Source organism: Cervus canadensis, chromosome 8 (genome assembly GCF_019320065.1).
Source record: "Cervus canadensis isolate Bull #8, Minnesota chromosome 8, ASM1932006v1, whole genome shotgun sequence".
In the NCBI taxonomy this organism is placed as follows: domain Eukaryota; kingdom Metazoa; phylum Chordata; class Mammalia; order Artiodactyla; family Cervidae; genus Cervus; species Cervus canadensis.
In genome coordinates, this window is record NC_057393.1 from 5,240,564 (window position 1) to 5,259,132 (window position 18,569).

Genomic DNA, 18,569 nt, shown 5'->3' on the forward strand with positions numbered 1-18,569 from the left:
TTTTTTTTTTAAATTTAAAATGCAGTTTTCTTTACCAAGACCACAATGCCTCACCGTGCTCCAAAGTCAGTACAATGCACTGATCGACCAGGAATTGTAATTTACAGAAAACACCTAGAATGTGACTTAAGGACTTTGCAAGATGTTTAGATGAACTGTGTATATCTCTGCATGCTAACAAACCGAGCAGATCACCAAAATACATGGAGACACAGGGATTGAACTTCTCTAGACTAAAATGAGATGCTCCTGCTGCTTAATTAAAGGCGTGTTTCCTTCCCCGCCAGTGACTGGTACAGTAGGTTAGCTGGATCCATGGCTGGAGATGCTAAAGCTCCTCCTTCTCACCAGGAAGTGGACCAGTGATGCATTCTAGAGAAAAACAGTCTCTGGATAGAGTTTTCCACCCTCTGTTTGTCATACGACTGTATATTAACAAAATAAGTGTCACTGAAATTCAGCACATGTCAACACCTAATTAGCTACAAAATGCCTGTGTACCTGCCCCTCAAGCCAGATGTTGGCACAGCTGGGACAGCAGCTGGTGCCGAAACTTTTTTTTTTAGCCCCCAGGATGTGGAAATCAGATTTCTGTAGGGCATTCCCTCACTGTGTGGCTCAACCTCCCTCAGCCCCAACCCCACGCTACCAAAGCTGGCGTTCATTCAGCCCATCTCCAATAGAAGACCTGCTTGGGACCAGGGTTGATTACAGATTATATATCACCCCTGATAAGAGGGCCTCTTTCTTAACTATGTTTTGCCCATGAAATACTATTTGATCCATACATTATCTCTTCAATAGTAAAAGGCTCAGCAGACTTGCGGTTGCCAAGGGGGACGTGGGTTCGGGGGGGGGGGGAGGGGATTGGGAGTCTGGGATTAGCAGATGCAGACTATTACACACGAAATGGATAAACTGTACAGTACAGGGAACTGTATTCAACACCCTGTGATAAATCCTAATGGAAAAGAATATGGAAAATATATATATGTGTAACTGAATCACTGTGCTGTCCAGAGGCATTCAACACGACACTGTAAATCAACTATTCTTCAATGAAATAAGCTTGTAAAAAACAGTAAAAGGTTCAAAATTGCAACAGAACACTTTAAAGCAGGAGCTGGTAAACGTTTTCTGCAAAGAGGAAAATGACAAATACTTCAGACTGCGGGCCGTAAGGTCTCTGTCCCAAGCATGAAAACAGCTATACACAATACAGAAGTAAATAAGTACGGCTGTGTTCCAATAAAACTTTATTTACAAAACAGACGTCAGGCTGACAGTGGCTCAACATGCAGCTGCAATCTGCCAGCACCGAGGGTCTGGTCAGCCTTAACTTTAGCACCGATGACCATGCCATTGCCCAACTCCAGGGAGACAGCCTTTGCCCTGAACTGGCTTTTACAAGGCCAATTAAAAGGAAATGGCGACTTGCAGATTTGCCTAAATTGTAAAAATGCTTCTAGAGACTCAAAGTCCACAGTATCTGATTCTCAGCCTTTAAGGTTATGTTCCATTTCTGGTGATTATAAAACACTGGCTGTAGCCCTCCTGTTGTACAAAGTGTCTTTGTCACTTAGTTGTACAATGTATCCACTTCTCCGATGGAATGATCTTCACAGCAGCCAGGGTCAAGGGAGTGGGCACACCAGAGGAGCTGGCCGTGGGCCAGGAGGCGCAGATGGCCACAGGCTGCCCTCGTCCAGCTCTTGGGAAGGCCCAAGTAGCTGCGAACGTCCTGCCCCCAACCACACAGGGCTGGCGATGACAGGCAGCCTTGCATCTGGGTCAGGATGCATGAACATGGGTGGGAGGACTCGGAAGGATGAAGCAAAGGGGATGGCAGGAGGGGGCTCTGGCCGGGGAGGGCCAGAAGCCACTGGTGGTCTTGTGTCAGCAGAGCACCCACTGCGAGTGGCCCTGGGCCCTCCTCCTGGGCCATTCACCTCGCAGGCCCTTCTTGACCGGCAGAGCCTCTAGGAATCGAGCAGCCAGGACTTCTGGTTTTTCATCTGAAGCCATCAGGGCCTCCCAGTCCTTACCGCGTAGCTCCAGTGCTAGGACTTTGTGAGAGAGGGCACATCTGTGTCCCTGCAGCAGGACAGGCAACGAGCTGGGGGGCAGGGAGACCACCAGGTGGGAATGCTGGTCCTGGCACGGACTGCGTGACCTCGCATAAAACAAGGAACCGCTCGGGCACTTAGCTTCCTCCTGAGCACACAGGGGATAGTCCACCTTGAGAGGCTGGCGAGGATGCCCTGCAAAGATGCAGGTGACAGGCAGGGCAGCTGCATGAATGGCAGCCTCCAGCGCCCTTCTCGCGTTACAGACACGAAGCACAGACGCGCTCCAGCCCCTCACGGGGGCACGCCCGCTTGTCCCGGGATGCACGCGGTCACCATCCTCATCTCCAGGCTGATCCGGAAGGCCCCACCTACGCCCACCGCGGGTGCGAACTGCCCATGGTGTCCTGGGGATGGCTGGTTTCACTGAGTTTAACCATGGTGATGGGGCTTCATGGGGGTATGGTGAGACGCATGCCCGTTCCACAATCTTCTAGAAACGTCCCTTTCCAAATGCGGCACAAAGGGCAGCTGTGGGCTGGAAACCCACTGGGATGACAGGCTGGCCCCTGGGAGGGGGGTCTGGGGTGGGTTAGGAGGGAGGGCGTGGGGCCAGCTGGGAGGGGGAGAGGTGGGGTACCCTAGGACCCGCAGCCTCAGGGTCACTGCCCAGAGCCTGGCACCTTGACTGCCCTCCAAGCCTTATCAGCCACTCTTCTCTTGGTTGGAATATTCTGTCGAACTCCAGAATATAGAAGAGGGCAAGGGGAACTTCTTTCTGGAGGTGGGGGTTATCAGCTTACCCTCCCAATGAACACCCCACTTAGCGGCCTCTGAGGAACCCCAGGGTTCCACGGATCCTAGCAAGAAAACCACTGGAACAAGTCTCCCTGGCAAAGGTGGAGGGGGCCCTCTTGGCTTTTAGTTGTTTAGTAGTGTTTAGTCATTCAGATGTGTCCAGCTCTTTTTGGCCCCATGGACTATTATAGCCCGCCAGGCTCCTCTGTCCATGGAATTTTCCAGGCAAGATGATTGGAGGGGGTTGTCATTTGCTCCTCCAGGGGATCTTCCCAACCCAGGGATTGAACCCGTGTCTCCTCCACTCCCGCACTGGCAGACTCTTTCCTGCCGAGCCTCCTGGGAAGCCCCGAGGGAGGGCTGGAGGGGGAAAGTCCTGGAGGCATGGTGACGGGTGAGCCGCAGCACCGTCTGTGGACACCATGGCGAGGACTCAAGAAGGATGAACAGCGGCTCCTGGCGTCTTGTCTGCTGATGGTGGTGGAGCAGGACCAGCCCGGGGAGCAGACGGGTGGACTGCGTGGGCTCCTCTGGGCACAGGGGTGGAGGGGCCCAGAGGCAGGTGGACGGGTGGGTCTGAGCTCAGGGCCGCAACCAGGTGATGCAGAAAGCGATCGAGGATGACCGTGGAGAAAGGGCAGGGCCACCGGAGGCTCCCTGTTCTCATCAGACTTGAACGAACCAGAGAAGGAAGGACTGGAGGACAAACTCAGAACCCTCTTTCAGGAGCCTGTGCAGATACCTCTTGTATGGCCAAGGGCCAGTGAAGGCACGGGGCCAAGGCTGAATGTGACTGAGGCTCGTGGCCTCCACTCTGGGGGCCCTGGGCTCTGCATGCCTCCTCAAGCAGCAGGAGGAGCTGGGGGGCCCGTGCTTTCCTTTGGGAAGAGGCGGCTCCTCAGAGCCCAGGGCTGGCAGGATGGAGCCAAAACTGAGCGGGCTGGACTGGGGTCTGATGGAGCCGCTCATGGATTAGGAGTCAGAGGGCATCCACGTCTTCCCTTTCTACGGCTTAGGCTGGCTTAGAAAAATTGACAAAATGGTTTATGTCCTTTCTATGGGGTTTTTATTTTTAAATCCATCTTTTTTTTAAACTGGATGATAGTATATTGCTTTTTAAAGTATTCTGAGATGCTTGAAAGTTCTCAAAGTAGATAAGAAGGGAAAGCTTCATTCCAGACTGCATTTTATCACCACATTTTTCAGAGAATGACAGGGTATCAGGCTTCTTGTCTGCTCAAGGGAGGCTGGCTGTAGAACCTGCCTTTGGGGGGTCCCAGGATGAAAGGGGGACTCAGGAAGGCAGCTCCGGGGGACAAGGCACCACGGGTGGGAAATGCACCCTTACTTAATTCTGTTCCTGATGGCATTCCCAAGATGCTCTGGCTGCCCTACGAAGCAGTAGGACTTTGGTGGAGAAGATGCCGTTTCAGGGTGTGGTGCAAATGGCTTATTGCCAGCTAAGGATGGCAGACCGTCGCCCACATGACAGCCCGCCTTCCTGCCCACCCCCCGCCCCCGTGCTCAAGAGCAAGACTGCACCGAAATAATGAATCACAGCAGAAGACAGGGATATGAAGGATGTTCTGATGAGCCAGACAGATTTCTGTCATTTTGAAATATACAGGAAATGATTGATCAAAGAGGAAGCGTTTCACTTAGAAAGAGAACACGGAGCTTGCAAAAGTGTTTATTTCTTAGAAAGAATTAAAAGTGGCGTCAGACTTTGAAAGAGGTGCACCGTGATGCACTCTGAGACTCTTCCAGCCACTCGATGCTGATTGTAATGAGTTGCAAGCTCCAAAGTGATCAAGCGCAGCTAGAGGACTCTGACTTGCATGAAGGGTCCTCTGCGGCGGCCGGGCAGGAGAGCACCCTGATTCCTAAGCCTATTCATCTGGAGCCGCTCCTGTGGGGCGGGCAATCTCGGATTCCCGCCTGCTGGGTCTTTGGACCACAGCCTGGCAGCTGAGTGACTCTCAGCTCATGCTCTGCTCTGGCCAAGGCCACAGACACCTCATCTGATGGGCACTAGGTCCCGGCCTTGGAGGCACTGGGCCTGGGCATGGCCGGCAGGGCTTGGTGCAGTGTTGGGGGAGTGCAACCCATCTCGGGAGGAGTCCTGCTCCCGACTTGTCTCCAACCACAAGGGCAAGAGAAGAGCTTTGCCACTGATGAGCGTGAGGCCTCAGGCTAGGGGACCTTCTCAGGTTCCTCGCCTCTAAAAGAGGTGGGTTCCCCCACCTCAAAATGTCCACAGCGCCTCCTTCCTCAGGCTGCAGTTCCTACTTGCAAAACGAAAAACTCAGAAAGGTCCCAGGCTCACGGTAAGCATGGTAAGTTAGCGTTTGCTATGTGAGACAGATGTGTGGAAAAAGAAAAAGTCAGTTCAACAGAGAGCAGCAGAGAACTTTCGAGAATGGCAGACAGATGGAGCTGGGCTAAACATGAAGCCAGAATGGCATGCCTGGTTGGACACGTGGTTCTTTAGGGGGTAGAGGGCCCTGGGTCCTGAGCATTGGGGTAACGGCTTCAGCCTGCCTTCCCTTTGCAGAATAACCTGTTAGACCTGCTCGCAGACACCCCATCCATGCCAGCGGGCATGGGATTCCAGGAGACCAGAAGAGGTCTCACTCCCTCTTTTTGCCACACTGATGCTCACCTCTGAACAGTGGAGAAAGGGGACCATCTGCTCAGCCAGACACCTCCCAAGCCCACAGTCAAGGCTAGGACGCACCAAGATTCCCAGAGAGCCTGAGTAAGGATGGAAGTGATGCTCTGAACTGCACACCAAGGGAGCACTCTGAGGTGTGGTGCCTGGCCCTGCCCCCAGAGATGCTAAGACCCAGATCACGAAGACTGTCTCAAGCCCACCACAAGCCTTAAACCAGCAGGTACTCTGCATCAGTAAGGATGGAAACTCTGCTCAATGTTACGTGGCAGCCTGGATGGGAGCGGAGTTTGGGGCAGAATGGACACATGTATGTGTATGTCTGCTGTGCATCTGAAACTGGGCTTTCCTGGTGACTCAGCTGGTAAAGAACCTGCCTGCCAATGCAGGAGACGTAAGAGATGAGGGTTCGATCCCTGGGTGGGGAAGATTCCCTTGAGAAGGAAATGACAACCGGCTCTAGTATTCTTGCCTGGAAAATTTCATGGACAGAGGAGCCTGGAGGGCTACAGTCCATGGGGTTGCAAACAGTCAGATACTTGAAACTATCACAACATTGATAATCAGTCATTCTCCAACATTAAAAGAAAAAAAAACACAACAAAAACCCAAAACCAAAAAAGACGCATACAATATATAAAAAAATTACCAGCCACTCTTTTATGATGCTCTTGATGTTAGCCCTGGCTCAGAAACCTTACACAAACTCTTAGTAAAAGCCCAGTCTGCCCTTCACCCCAGAACAGAGTCTCCCAGCAGTCCAGGCTCTGTGAGGCCGGGTATCTTTCTGAGTCTGCCCTACGAATTGTCTTCTGCCCAAGGCATGGCTGTGTCTGCACCAGCCCCTGGCTTGCCATTCAGATTCCTGCCACCAGCCTTTGCTGAGTGAGTCCTCTCTCTGGGCAGAGTCCTGCCCACCTCCTGCAGCTTATCCTTGACCTAGATCGATGGCCACTTCCTCCTTGACCTAGATCGATGGCCACTTCCTCCTTGACCTAGATCGATGGCCACTTCCTCCAGGAGGTCAGTTTCAGGCCTCAGCGCACTGCTCCTCCCCGCAACGACTCTGACCTTGGTGTGGGCACAGTCTCCATCTCAGCTACGGGACATCACGACTGCTGTTATCCTGTGTGTGGTTTAACACTCTGCCTGTGCTGTGGGATTGGAAGTAGGGTTTCCATGAACCAGCCCGAGGCCTGCGGGTGGATGAGATTTTTCTGTGGCTCCATGACTCTAAGGGGAGATTGCGTTCACAGCCGTGGGCAGGGTATTTGGTGATCAAGCACATTTACTCAAGCTTGCTCACCCAGACATTTCCAGTTACTGAAAGGAGGTGACTAGATTCGCTGGCAGAGGACCTAAGGAAGGGGCAGAGGTGCCTTGGCCCACTCCCTAAGTGGGCATCACGGGCAGGACTCGGGTACTCTGCTCTGGGGGGCCGTCACGGTCAGACGGCCTGATGAAGAGGCGTGCCCCCGACCCCGGCCACTCACCATGGTGCGGACGCCGTACTGCTTCTCCACTTTCTCCTTTAGCTGTCTGAAACAGGCCTCCATTCTCTCGTGAAACGGCCTCAGTGCTTCTGTGACTTTGTCTCCATGAATCCTGATCCCTTCAGCCAAAAACGGAATCTGAAAAACATACCGGTTGACATTCCTTATCTCCTGCTTGATGGTCTCGAGGCAGCAATGTACACCCAGCAGAAAGTGTCAAGCCATGTGCAAAATGCATCTGTTTTGGTTTTCCAATCAAATCAGCTGATTAAATTCATCGCCAGGCATGCTACTCTCCCAGACCAAAATGTGTAAATGAAACGCATTTGTGTCTTAAATCGGACACGTCTAGTGTGGTGTGCAGTGCACGGCTGTGTCATTGCTTTGCCTGACTTGCATTTGACCATCAACCCCAGAAGAGACGGGCCTGTGCTTTCCACTTGAATTTGAGAAGAACCGCATTTTGGATTTGTTTGGCTGTAACTTGATGTACTCGCAAAGGGCCATGTCACAGTGCCAAGATTCCTCTGTTAAGAATATTGCCTCTGTAACCCACTCCAGTATTCTTGCCTGGAGAATCCCCGTGGACAGAGGAGCCTGGCGGGCTATAGTCCACGGGGTCGCAGAGAATCGGACTTGACCGCGGTGACTTAGCACGCACACACAGCCATAACTTGATCTACGTGCAAAGGGCCATGTCACAGTGCAAAGATTCTTTCGCTAAGAATATTGCCTCTACAGGCAATTGAGAGCTCTATTCCAAAATGTAAAAACCGAATTAGATGTGATCTATAGTCCTGAAGGGTATTCTTATTTGGAAAGGAAAACCAAATTTATCCCTCCTTAAAACTAAAAATAATCACCTCTCTGCCAACATTGCTGTCACAAATATCCACGCCAACGCTTCACATCGGATCATGGAGACGTAGCTGACCTTTAAACGTGTCGTAGAGACATTTTTATTCCCCGGCCCCAGAGACCCTCCAGAGTCCCTGCCGTTGGGGGTGGGTGTCAGGAAGGCTCCTTTCTTCCCCCAGCTTCTGCGTCCCCCAAGGCTCCGACTGGGAGGTACATGCTCTCCAGTGCAATTAAGCTAAGAGGCTGCCTCTTAATAATTTATAATTAAATCAAAATACTGATTAAAAACAGATTTTCTTAATATGACAGAACACGAACGTACATGAGCAGATTTATTAGTAAGAAGGATAATAAGTCCACAATTGAATTTCATGTGAACAAATTCAAGAAATCTTATCAGGATGAATCAACGCACAAAATGTATTTGGCTGCCATTTATAGCAAGCAGCTGGAGCCTCTTGTGGTGCGCGGGGAGAGGACGGGGTAAGTGAGCCCTCCCCCTGGGTGTGAACCCCTCAGCCTCCTCTCGGGCTGCACTGGCACAAAGTGTGTTCGGCTGACAGCCGAGTCTACACCCAAGGTAAACTCCAGGCATCCCTTCCCGGCCGTTATCACCAGGAGGACAGTGTGCAGCTAAGATTTCAAACGAGATGGGACCTTTTACTTTCCCATGCATGTTACTCTCACAGATGGCAGCCTCCAGGGACTAGCTGCAACTTATTCAGGTTCAGCAGGAGAAGACGCTCACAGAAATCTTTTTGATTCCTGGGGGTCGGCAACGGCAGGCTGGGGACAACCTGCGGTGGGACGGGGAATGTGTCCTGTCTACCCTGGACATGAATAGGGGTGCAGCAAGGATGGGGTGCGGTCTCAAGGTGACAGCCCAGCCACTGCAGACACTGAAGGCGTCCTGCTGCAGAATGGACCTTTCTCAAACGTGCAAAATGAAGCCGAGTCATTTCTGTGATTTTTTTTGTTGGTTTGCCAAAACTCTTAATCGGCCAGATGCTTGACATCAAAGAAGCTACTTGATGGACTAAAGTGAGGACCTTTTGGTTCAGGGCTTGGGACTGAATGACGGGCGATTTGGCAGGTGAAACTGACCCTTTCAACTGGTCCCCGACCTTGGTCAGTTACACCTTTCTACAAGCAGGGTGGGATGGGGCCCTTGTTCTACATCCGCTTGGGGCTGGACTGAGGCTATGAATAAAGAGATGCTCTGTGCAAACACATACGTGGTGCTTAGCACACAAATGGCAGCCATGGACTGAGGCCTGGAATGGTCTTTGGACTCCGGCATGCGGAGCATCAGCATCTCTCAGGCAGATTCCTGAACCCACAGTCCTGATCTGGTCTAGAGCGGGTCCCAGGAATCAGAGCATCTAAAGAATTTCCTAGAGCCCAGAGGGGGAGGAGGACGTCCCCAAAGCCACACGTGTCCTCAGGTGCATGCTCAGTTGTGTCCGAATCTGTGCGACCCCACAGACTAGCCTGCCAGGCTCCTCACATTTCCCAGGCAAGACTACTGCAGTGGGTAGCCCTCTCCTTCTCCAGGGGATCTTCCCCAACCAGGGATCGAACCTGTGTCTTATGTGTTGGCAGGTGGATTCTTTACCACTGAGCCACCTGGAAAGCCCAGCAAAGTCACATGTTGAGTTGTTCAAAGTGAGCACATGGCCGGCTCTCAAAATAGGGAGCTATATGTGAAATCTGCTCCTGTGTGTCTCCTACACAGATTCACGGCCTGCTGGTGGCACAGAGCATTTAGAAGCAGCGTGAAATGCTCCAGGAGCACCACCCCCGGTGACCTCAGAAAGGCCTGTCATTAGCTGGGGACGGTGAGACGGTCTAGGCTTTCCTGTCTGTGCATTTCAGAAGAGGCATATGCAGGCACCTCAGCGGGCTCATCTGAGCCTACATGGATTCATCGTCAGACCCACAGCAGGGAGGCTCAGTGAGACAGCTGTGTCTGCAGAAAGATGGAACTGTGCCTTTGAGGAAGGGGCTGGCGCTCGCGGCCGACCTGGTGTCAGCTGCAAACTTGAAGAGCCTCACGCATGCAACCGGCCCCTGACGGACCCCAACTCCTGCCTGCAAGGGGCTCAGCACCCTCTGCTCCAGCAGAGGCAACAGCAGAGCCGGGAGCTGCCTGGAACTTAATAACCAGCCTTCGCAAACGATTTTAGGCACTGAGATAAGCTGAGTGTACGTCAGGGATGGAAACTCTGCCCAGGAATCCTTGGGATTCCCAGGAGGAAAACCTCGCTTTGCCCTAATGGAGCTTCAGGGAAGAAAAACAAATCAAACAAATTAACAAAACCAGAAGAAAGCATCCCAGTAACCCCAAACTTCTCTCTGTTACTGACCATATGACTCAATTACTGATATTAAAATATGGATTTTCAAAACATCAGCAAATGAAAGCAAGATCACAGGTAATGTTTTGAATATGTATTTTTCATCACTCTTTGATTTAATGAAGTGGCAGAAAACAGATTTTTTTTTTCAACTTTCCTGTGAACTGCTTTAAAATTCATCCTTTAATATAGTTATTAGGGGTGATGACATAGTGCTGACATAAAGTTCTCTCTGGGGAACAAATTACTTTCCTCTGTAGGGCCTGAAACTCTTAAAATCCAATTTGCTGTAAAAGCTTACAGGAAAAAAAAAAAATCAATATAACTTTTTGTAGACCAAACTAGTTTTTGTGTAGCAATGGTTTTACAGCCTTCAGTAGAGTTTTGAATTTTGTACCTTTTGGTTCCCTCAACATCTAAAATGGAATCATTCAGACCCATAAACCCTCTCCATCTTTTTCTTAGTTAGAGATGGAGACTGCCTACACAAAGCTTGTATCCTGTCCAAAGAAACCATCGTGTAAAAAGTTCCCTTAAATTCAGCTCTCAAGGTGTCTTACCAGAGAAGAATTGCAAGGCCAAATTGACATCAAATGCCTAGGTCACACCCATTAGGATGGTTGTTATAAAACAAACAAAAAGAAAACCAGGACATAAACGTTGATGAGGATGTGGGGAAATTGGAACCATTGTGCCTGACAGGCGGTGGGAATGGAAAACGGTGCAGCTGCTGTGGAAAACAATATGCGGCTTCCTCAAAAATTTAAAAATAGACTCATCACCTGATCCAACAATCCCATTGCTGGGTATACACCCTAAGGAAGTGAAAGCTGGAAACAGAGCAGGTTTTTGTAAACCTGTGCTCATAAAAACACTGTTCACAACAGCAAAGATGGGAGCAACCCAAGCACCCACCAATGAATGAACAGATAAGTAACACGTGGTCTATACAGACAGTGGAATATTATTCAGCCTTAAAAAGGAACGAGATTCTGACATGTTACAATATGGGTGAACCTGGAAGACCTATGCCAAGTGGAATAAGCCAGTCACAAAAGGACAAACAATATAAGATTCTACTCACATGAAGTCCCTAGAATAATCAAAATAAGAGTTGAGGATTTGATCCCTGGTTGGGAAGATCCCCTGGAGGATGAAATGGCAACCCACTCCAGTAGTCCCGCCTGGAGAATCCCATGGACAGAGGAGCCTGGCAGGCTACAGTCCATGGGGTTGCAAAGGGTCGAACACAACTGAAGTGACTTAGCAGGAGTGCACAGAATAATCAAATGCATAGAGACAGAAAGCAGGGTGGTTGTTTCCAGGGGTGGGGAGCATGGGGAATTATTGTTTATTGGGTGCTGAGTAGTTCTGCAGGATGAGAAAGTTCTGGAGACGATGGTGGTAATCGTTGGCACAATGAAGTGAATGGATTTGATGACACTGAAATGTACACTTAGAAATGATTACGGTGGCCAATTGTATGTTATATACACTTTATCACACAATATACATACATATATTATATATGTAAAATAAGGACTTGTAACTTGGCTTGAAACCGAAACCCAGGCCCGCTCTGCCCTAACAGGTCCCGTAACCCACGTGCTGATGGTGGACAAGCCAGGACAGTGCGGCTCCAGGGAGGCCAGGAGCTGGTGCCCACAGAGCGCTCATCAGGAGGAAGAGCTGGGATGCCCGGGCTGTGGTGGGATGGTGCAACCCAGGCACAGGGTAACCCTGGTCTCCAGCTCCCTCAGCTCCCTGCCCTCAGCCTGGCACACGGGGCACAGATCAGCAGTGCCCTCCTTGCCTCCCATGGGAGAAAAGGAAGCCTAAAGAGCCAGCTGATGCTGGGCAAGATTGAAGGCAGGAGGAGAAGGGGACGACAGAGGGTGAGATGGTTGGATGGCATCACTGACTCGATGGACATGAGTTTGAGTACGCTCCGGGAGTTGGTGATGGACAGGGAGGCCTGGCATGCTGAAGTCCATGGGGTCACAAAGAATCAGACATGACTGAGTGACTGAACTGAACTGAACTGAAAGGAGTCAGCTGCCTGAAGTCCAGAGCAGGTGGGCAGAGCTCCCACAGGAGCCGGGTCTGGACATTCCCACTACACTGGGCTCACAAAGACTCCAGAAGCTCAGACTCACGAGCCAGGAATGTCCCATGGAGCCCAGGACACCCTCCAGAGATTCCCAGCCTTTCCAGACCACGTCCCTTGAAGGAAGCACCAAGAGCCCTCAGGAGCACAAGGAGAAAAGCCCAAGAATATGCAGAATTACATCTGGGACACTCCCCCCAACCCTGACCACTGGCGGAGAGGACAGGAAGGTGGGCACTTAGTGGTTCCCCACACCCAGCTGCCATACCACCCGCCTGAGACAGGCTAGGGCCATGACCTCTGGGAGTCATCCCCCGACCTTGCCCCCAACATTCTGTTCTGTTGATACCAAAGATTTCCCAGTGGGCAATACACCAACCGAGGGGAGTAAACAGACCCGGCTCATTTGCAAAAGCGAACGTTCTAGGTGTTCATATTCATGACAACGGCCAGGAGTCCAGTTAATCGCAGCGGTGGCCGGTGGGTTTATCCGGTACAAACACAGTGGTGTGCACTCCGTGGCAGCTGGCAGGAGTGCTAAGGAGGCCCAAGGGGATCTGGTGCCAGGCTCAGCTTTCCCCACCCGACCCTGCAGCTGCCGAGAGATGTTTACCTGCCAAGCAATCAGGTCCTTGAGCTTCTCGATCTTTTCGTGGGCCTCGGGGTGCTCCTGTAGGTACCGCTCTGTGAAGAAGGCCTGGTGGGAACAGAGAGAGGGGCTGAGCCCACCAACATGTCCCAGCAGCAGGCAGTTTGGCACATCTGGAGTTCCCCAGGCCCAGCGAGAGAGCCGTGTGGAACGCAGACCCTCAGCCCTGCCGTAACCAGGCTCACGGCCCCCAGGTGGGGTCTTCTCTACCAAACATCTCGGGAAGGTCAATACAGCCAAAGGACTCTGTTCACTCACTGCGGAGACCCCGTCCACAGAGCCCAGCAAGGTCGCTGCTGATCCCCCAGCTCAGGTCATGGGTGGCATCCCCAGCTGCTCCCGGGTCGTGACTGTCACCAGAGCCTGCTCTGTACCTGAGGATGGCTGAGACGCAGCATCACCTCTCTGTCCCCTCACGGCCCACCTTCGGGCAGCGCCCTTCCTGCCTCGGTTTCCCCTTCATCTAGACCAGAGGGGCTAGCAAACTCTCTCTGTGAAGAGCCTCAACTCTGCTGCTGTTGTATTTGGACAGCCTCGGACACCGAGAAGCAGATGGCCACGGCCACATCACGGCTGCAAACTCCATGTACAAAATCAGGCGGACCCCTGTGTCTAGACCCCCAGCCCATGACCTTCAACTTCGGCTCCCTCTTACTGAGATATTTTTCCAGGGAGATCAGCTGGCTGTCCCCACCGCACCAGTCCCCCAGCTATTCTAAATATTCTAATGCCATTGTCTTCCACTACAGCTGTATATTTTGGTCTTTGATAACCCCAGGTCTCTGGACAGTCAGGAGGGTCACTCTCCGTCAGCACAGCCCAGTAGGGGAGCGGGGACAATGTCCAGGCCAGCCTGCCCCCGGGAGTGGGCGGGGTTTGGCCCACTTCCGCGAGCCCCGCGAGGTCTCTGGGCTTGGAGGCGGGGCTTGGAGCTAGCATGTCCCGGGGGCGGGGCTGCAGCGAGAAGCCGGCGTGTCACGTGCCTTCTCGTAATTGGCAAAGCCCCCCATGACGGCGGGGTCCACGATGCCGTTCAGGAGCATGGAGAGCGGGTTGATGGGGAGGCTGGGGTCGTCCAGGTGCTGCTGCACCATGCTGTTGATCTTGTCGTTGGTCAGCTGCATGGTCTCGATGGCGTTCTCCAGGGGGCTGATCTCCACCTGCGGAAGGGGGAGGACGGAGATGACTCGGGCTGGCGGCCACACTGCGCCGCGCCCTGCCCAGCCCCGCCCCGCCCCGCCCCGCCCCGCGCCCCCAGCTCCTCGCCAGAGGTCGGGCATCCAGACTGTGGCCCGGGCTTCCTACTTCCTGTGTACGTTTCCTTCCAGTGGATCTTCAGGGCAAGGTCTCTCCTCACCCAACAAGAGGAGCCTGGCGTGTGAGCGTCTTTATACGGTTCCACTGACCCGGTCCCCACGTGCAGAGTCCAAAGGCACAATGCAAGGCCACCTAGTCCTGGGGTGCATGTGTGTGCCCACGCTCATCTGTATACATGTGTGTGCAGGCATGCATGTGCGTACACGTATGGTCATCCCAGGAAAACACAGCCCCGAGTGGTGCTTGAATACAACTGATCTGCTTCACAGATGAGGGCTTTTAGCCATGGTCTTGTCTGCTGCTTGTTTTGAGGAATTTGGGGCAATCTGTCCTGTCCCTGAGGCAGGAGGTCTGGGCGCTTTGCAAGCCCCCCTGGACCTGCTTGGTCAGAGAAGTGGGGGGGTGGGGTGGAGAGGTCCCACCATGGTCTCCACCTGAGATCACTTGCCCTCCAGGAACAAAAGATCTTCCCCGGCCCTGAGGCACCACTTCAGTTGGACCTCACAGGCCTCCCTTGCAAAACCTGCCGCCGGCCAGCAGGACCTTCAGGGCGGGAGGCAGGGCAGTCCACCTCTGCCCACACTGCCAAGGCCCTTCTTTCTCTGGGGGCCCCGCGGGGCTCCATGAAGCCCAGTCCCACCCTTCTCTCTGGCTCAGCTCTAACCGCCAGGAGAATGTGATTGGGTTTAAAACAATAACAACATCTTCACGCCTTGTCTCCCTCCAACGGACCCAAGGTTAGGCCCCGGAGCCACGTCCAGGGGTGACCTCAACACAAGATAAGGTGGTCCTTGCCCTCCCCAAGGCCAGTGTGCTGGGTCCTCCCGCCTGTGCCAGGGACCCGAGGGTGTCTTTAGCAAATGGCAAAGCAGAGCCGCCTGTTTTCTTCTTGCTCCAGCCCCTGGGGGCTGTCTTGAGAGGCAGAGGGGGAGATGGAGGTGCAGAGACGCTCAGAGAACAGACAGTTCTGCTTGCGGCCAGCTCCCAGAACGACTCCCTCAGCTGCTGGGCAGGAAGCTCCGGCTTGTCAAGGAGCCTGCCCATGACCTGATGGAGGGGCGGTGACATTCAGAGAGGAGGCCGACCCTGTGCCAGCCGGTGAGGGTGGGTGCCCCTGGCCCTGCGTGCACCCCAGACAACACGTATCCCAGGACTGGTGTCATAGCCCGACACCTGGCCCGGTCGCACCCTGGAACACACCCTCCCGTGCACATAACTCTGCCACATGGACTCTCCAGGGCAGAATTCCCTCCTGACTGACTGCTGACTCCCTGTGGCGGACTCCGCTGGCCTCAAGAAAGGTGTCCTAGATTCATCAAACCAAGAGGGTCAGCCGCTGCCCACACCGTATCCCATACTGGTCTGGGCTGGGAGGCAGACACACGGCAAGAGGGGCCCGTGGTATTGACAGTAGGATTATTTCAGTCATGCCATCCGGGGATTATTCAGCTTCCAGCCCTCTAAGTTCACTAAAAAAAGGGCCAACACAGCCCACGGCAGAACCACATCCTGAAAATCAGGGATTGCCCCTCTCCACCTCGAGCTGTTAAGCGCCTTCCTCGCACACCCTGGCTGGCTCCCAGAATCCCCGATTACAAACAGCTCAGGGGCAGAGGCTCATTAGGAAGATAGGATTGTGCCTGTTTACGGAAAGTCCTCCTGGTCCGTCTCCCACCCACGTCCATCACCAGCTCCAAACGGTGCCAGTGAAGGCTTGCATTTTTGCCACCTGCCACGCGTCTCCCGAGCCTTCCCCAGCTCAGGGCCTGTCAGGCGGCTATGGGGGCACATAGCCCTTGGGTGGGCTTCAGAGCAGGGGGAGAGGGCGCTGGGGTTTGGGGAAGGGGAAGTGGCTGACCACAGGCACACTCAGCCAGAGGCCCAGAGCTCAGCTGGTGAGGGCGAAGGTCAAGAGTGGAAGCAAGGCTGGGAAGAGAGGGTGCAGCCAAAATGTCTTAGGATGAATCAGGAGCATCCAAGGGGCCTCATGGTAAACAGAATGGTGAGAACCACCCCTCTGGGTAAGATCCTGCCAGGTAAACACCCAAGGCATTGAGACACAGGACAAAGCATATGTATTCTAACTGGATCTTTTTATGCCGACAGTTGTCATTATGGCGCTGCTGCTATACATTCAACAAGAATCTCTGGCCCAACTCGGGTTCCTGTCATTAAAACTGTCCAATAGCAACATTTAGCTAATGAGATGAGAGTCATTCTTTCTTTAAAAAGTGTGGGTGGGGGGGTATATTCTTAAGCCATTTTTATTTGAAATGAGCAAGTACTATTAATCAAGTTGTTTGTCATGTAAATGACAATAAAACCATCAGGAAGAAAGATCTTAAAACGTGTATATGAACTGGAATTTGTCTTAAACTTTTCCTTTTGTGAGCAGAAAGAACTGTCAAAACAGCACAGTGAGGGCTGTGTTTAAATATTTTCTAAGAAGAGATGAAATCTTAATTCTTTGGTATTCTTCTACATTAGAGGTGGCTGTGATTACAGCATTTCCACTGCAGTATTTGTGGGCAGGGAGAGAGATTCTGGGTTAAGCCTGACGTGGGGTCTGCAGGGTGTGTGCTGGCCAGGTGAGCAGGTGACAGGCCCGGGGAACAGGCTGGGTCAGACCGTAGCAGAGGGGTGACAGGCAGTCCTTCTGCAGGGGGTGCTTACCATGAAAACAGACTTGACCTCAAACCACCTCAGAATGCCAGGCAGTTTATACGCAGTGGTATATATGGTCCTCTCGATCCACATATTCTGCAAAGGGAACACAGACCCAAGGCAGTTAGAAGAAGGATGTTGCAGGCGGCTGACAGCTTCTGCCCTCAGGGGGATCTGCTAGGCTCTGGGAGGCAAGGTCACCAGCCATCCAGGGTACACCTCATGCTCTGCTGAAGCCAGATCATCACACACGACACCTGTTACCTGGCCAGTGGCGCCCACTTCCCCGGTATTTGGAAAAGAAAAATATAACAGATGAGTCAGGAAGAATTATCTGCATCCAACTCAGAGGGGAGGTTCCCTCTGAGTGAGCAGATTTTTGGAAAGGCTCTGATGAGTTTAACACTAGCCTTATTTAGTGTTCAAAAGAAACTTGAGGATGTAAATCCATTGAGGAAGACTGGGCTTCGTAAACGTGACCTTCCACATTCTAATAAAATCAGTCAGCATTTTAATGATTTTTTTTTTTTTTTGTATAACATATGCTTACATCAGAAAATAAAGATATGGAAATAGAAGGCAGAAAAATCACCCAGTACCCAGAGATGATGGAGAAGGAAATGGTAACCCAGTCCAGTATTCTTGCCAGGAAAATCCCATGGACAGAGGAGCCTGGAGGGTTACAGTCCACGGGATCACAGAGTCGGCTACAATGGAGCATACACACACACAAACTTGCACACACTTCCTGAAATGGCACATCTCAGATTGAGGGAGACTGTGTAAGCTGATACACATAATTTCACCTCTGTCCCGTGGCTGCCCTGAACTCCACTGCTGCAGGATGTCGAGCTGGTGGCGGCCTTTACCGGCAAAACCGGTAATAGAGAATCACTGAGTCTGTCCATAGGGGTCCAGATACACAGAGATGGCATAAAGGAATGGCAGCATTTCCAGAAAACTGGGTTGGAACTTGAAAAGCATTCTCCCCAAACCTCAGACTGCAGAGGAGGGGAAAGGGTAGGCCCCGGCGGGGGGCCCAGGGACACAGGCTCCTACTGCCCCCAGGGGCTGGCGGTCAGGCACCGGTCTGGAGACAGCAGTCTGCAGGTTCGGAGCTGCCTGCAGCCACAGCTCACTATTCTCCTCCCTAACGCCCGAAGCCAGCACCCTCCTAGGGGCCTTCAGGCTCCACACTGACTCCTTCCTCCTCCTCTTCCCTGGCCCTGGGTTCCAGAACGTCACCCCCTGGCCAGGTTTGGAGGCGCTGAGCTGCTCTGAGCCCCCGGGCTGGCCTGGCAGGGCAGTACATAGGCTTCCCCGCCTCGGGCCCCAGCCTGGCTTCCTGTGGCCACCAAACCCCAGTGCTTATCTGGAAGCCAGGAGCTTTGTCAGGCCCGTGAAGGACTAAACCCCGTGGCTTCTGAAAGCCTCATCTGCGTGTGAGAGAACCTAATGGGGCCATTACAGGATTTCAGGGCCATTTAGAAAAAGCCTGGCTCTAAGGCTTAGTGCAGCTCCAGCGTCAGGAGCCGCAGTTATTCTTAGCTCTGCCCCAACGGCTGCACGCTCGTCGGCAATTTGCCTGA

The 18,569-nt window shown here is 52.6% G+C and overlaps 1 protein-coding gene across 2 annotated transcripts in view; it reads right to left on the minus strand.

Annotated features, from left to right (window-relative positions):
* Nucleotides 1–18,569, minus strand: part of DOCK1 (dedicator of cytokinesis 1) — a 546,616-nt gene that overhangs the window by 17,977 nt on the left and 510,070 nt on the right. For both annotated transcript variants that reach the window (XM_043475106.1, XM_043475105.1), the window contains exons 44-47: nucleotides 16,990–17,076; nucleotides 13,983–14,159; nucleotides 12,964–13,047; nucleotides 7,029–7,166 (exon numbers count right to left, since the gene is read on the minus strand). In XM_043475106.1, the coding sequence (XP_043331041.1) occupies nucleotides 7,029–7,166; nucleotides 12,964–13,047; nucleotides 13,983–14,159; nucleotides 16,990–17,076 (486 nt within the window). The remainder of the gene's footprint in view (nucleotides 1–7,028; nucleotides 7,167–12,963; nucleotides 13,048–13,982; nucleotides 14,160–16,989; nucleotides 17,077–18,569) is intronic.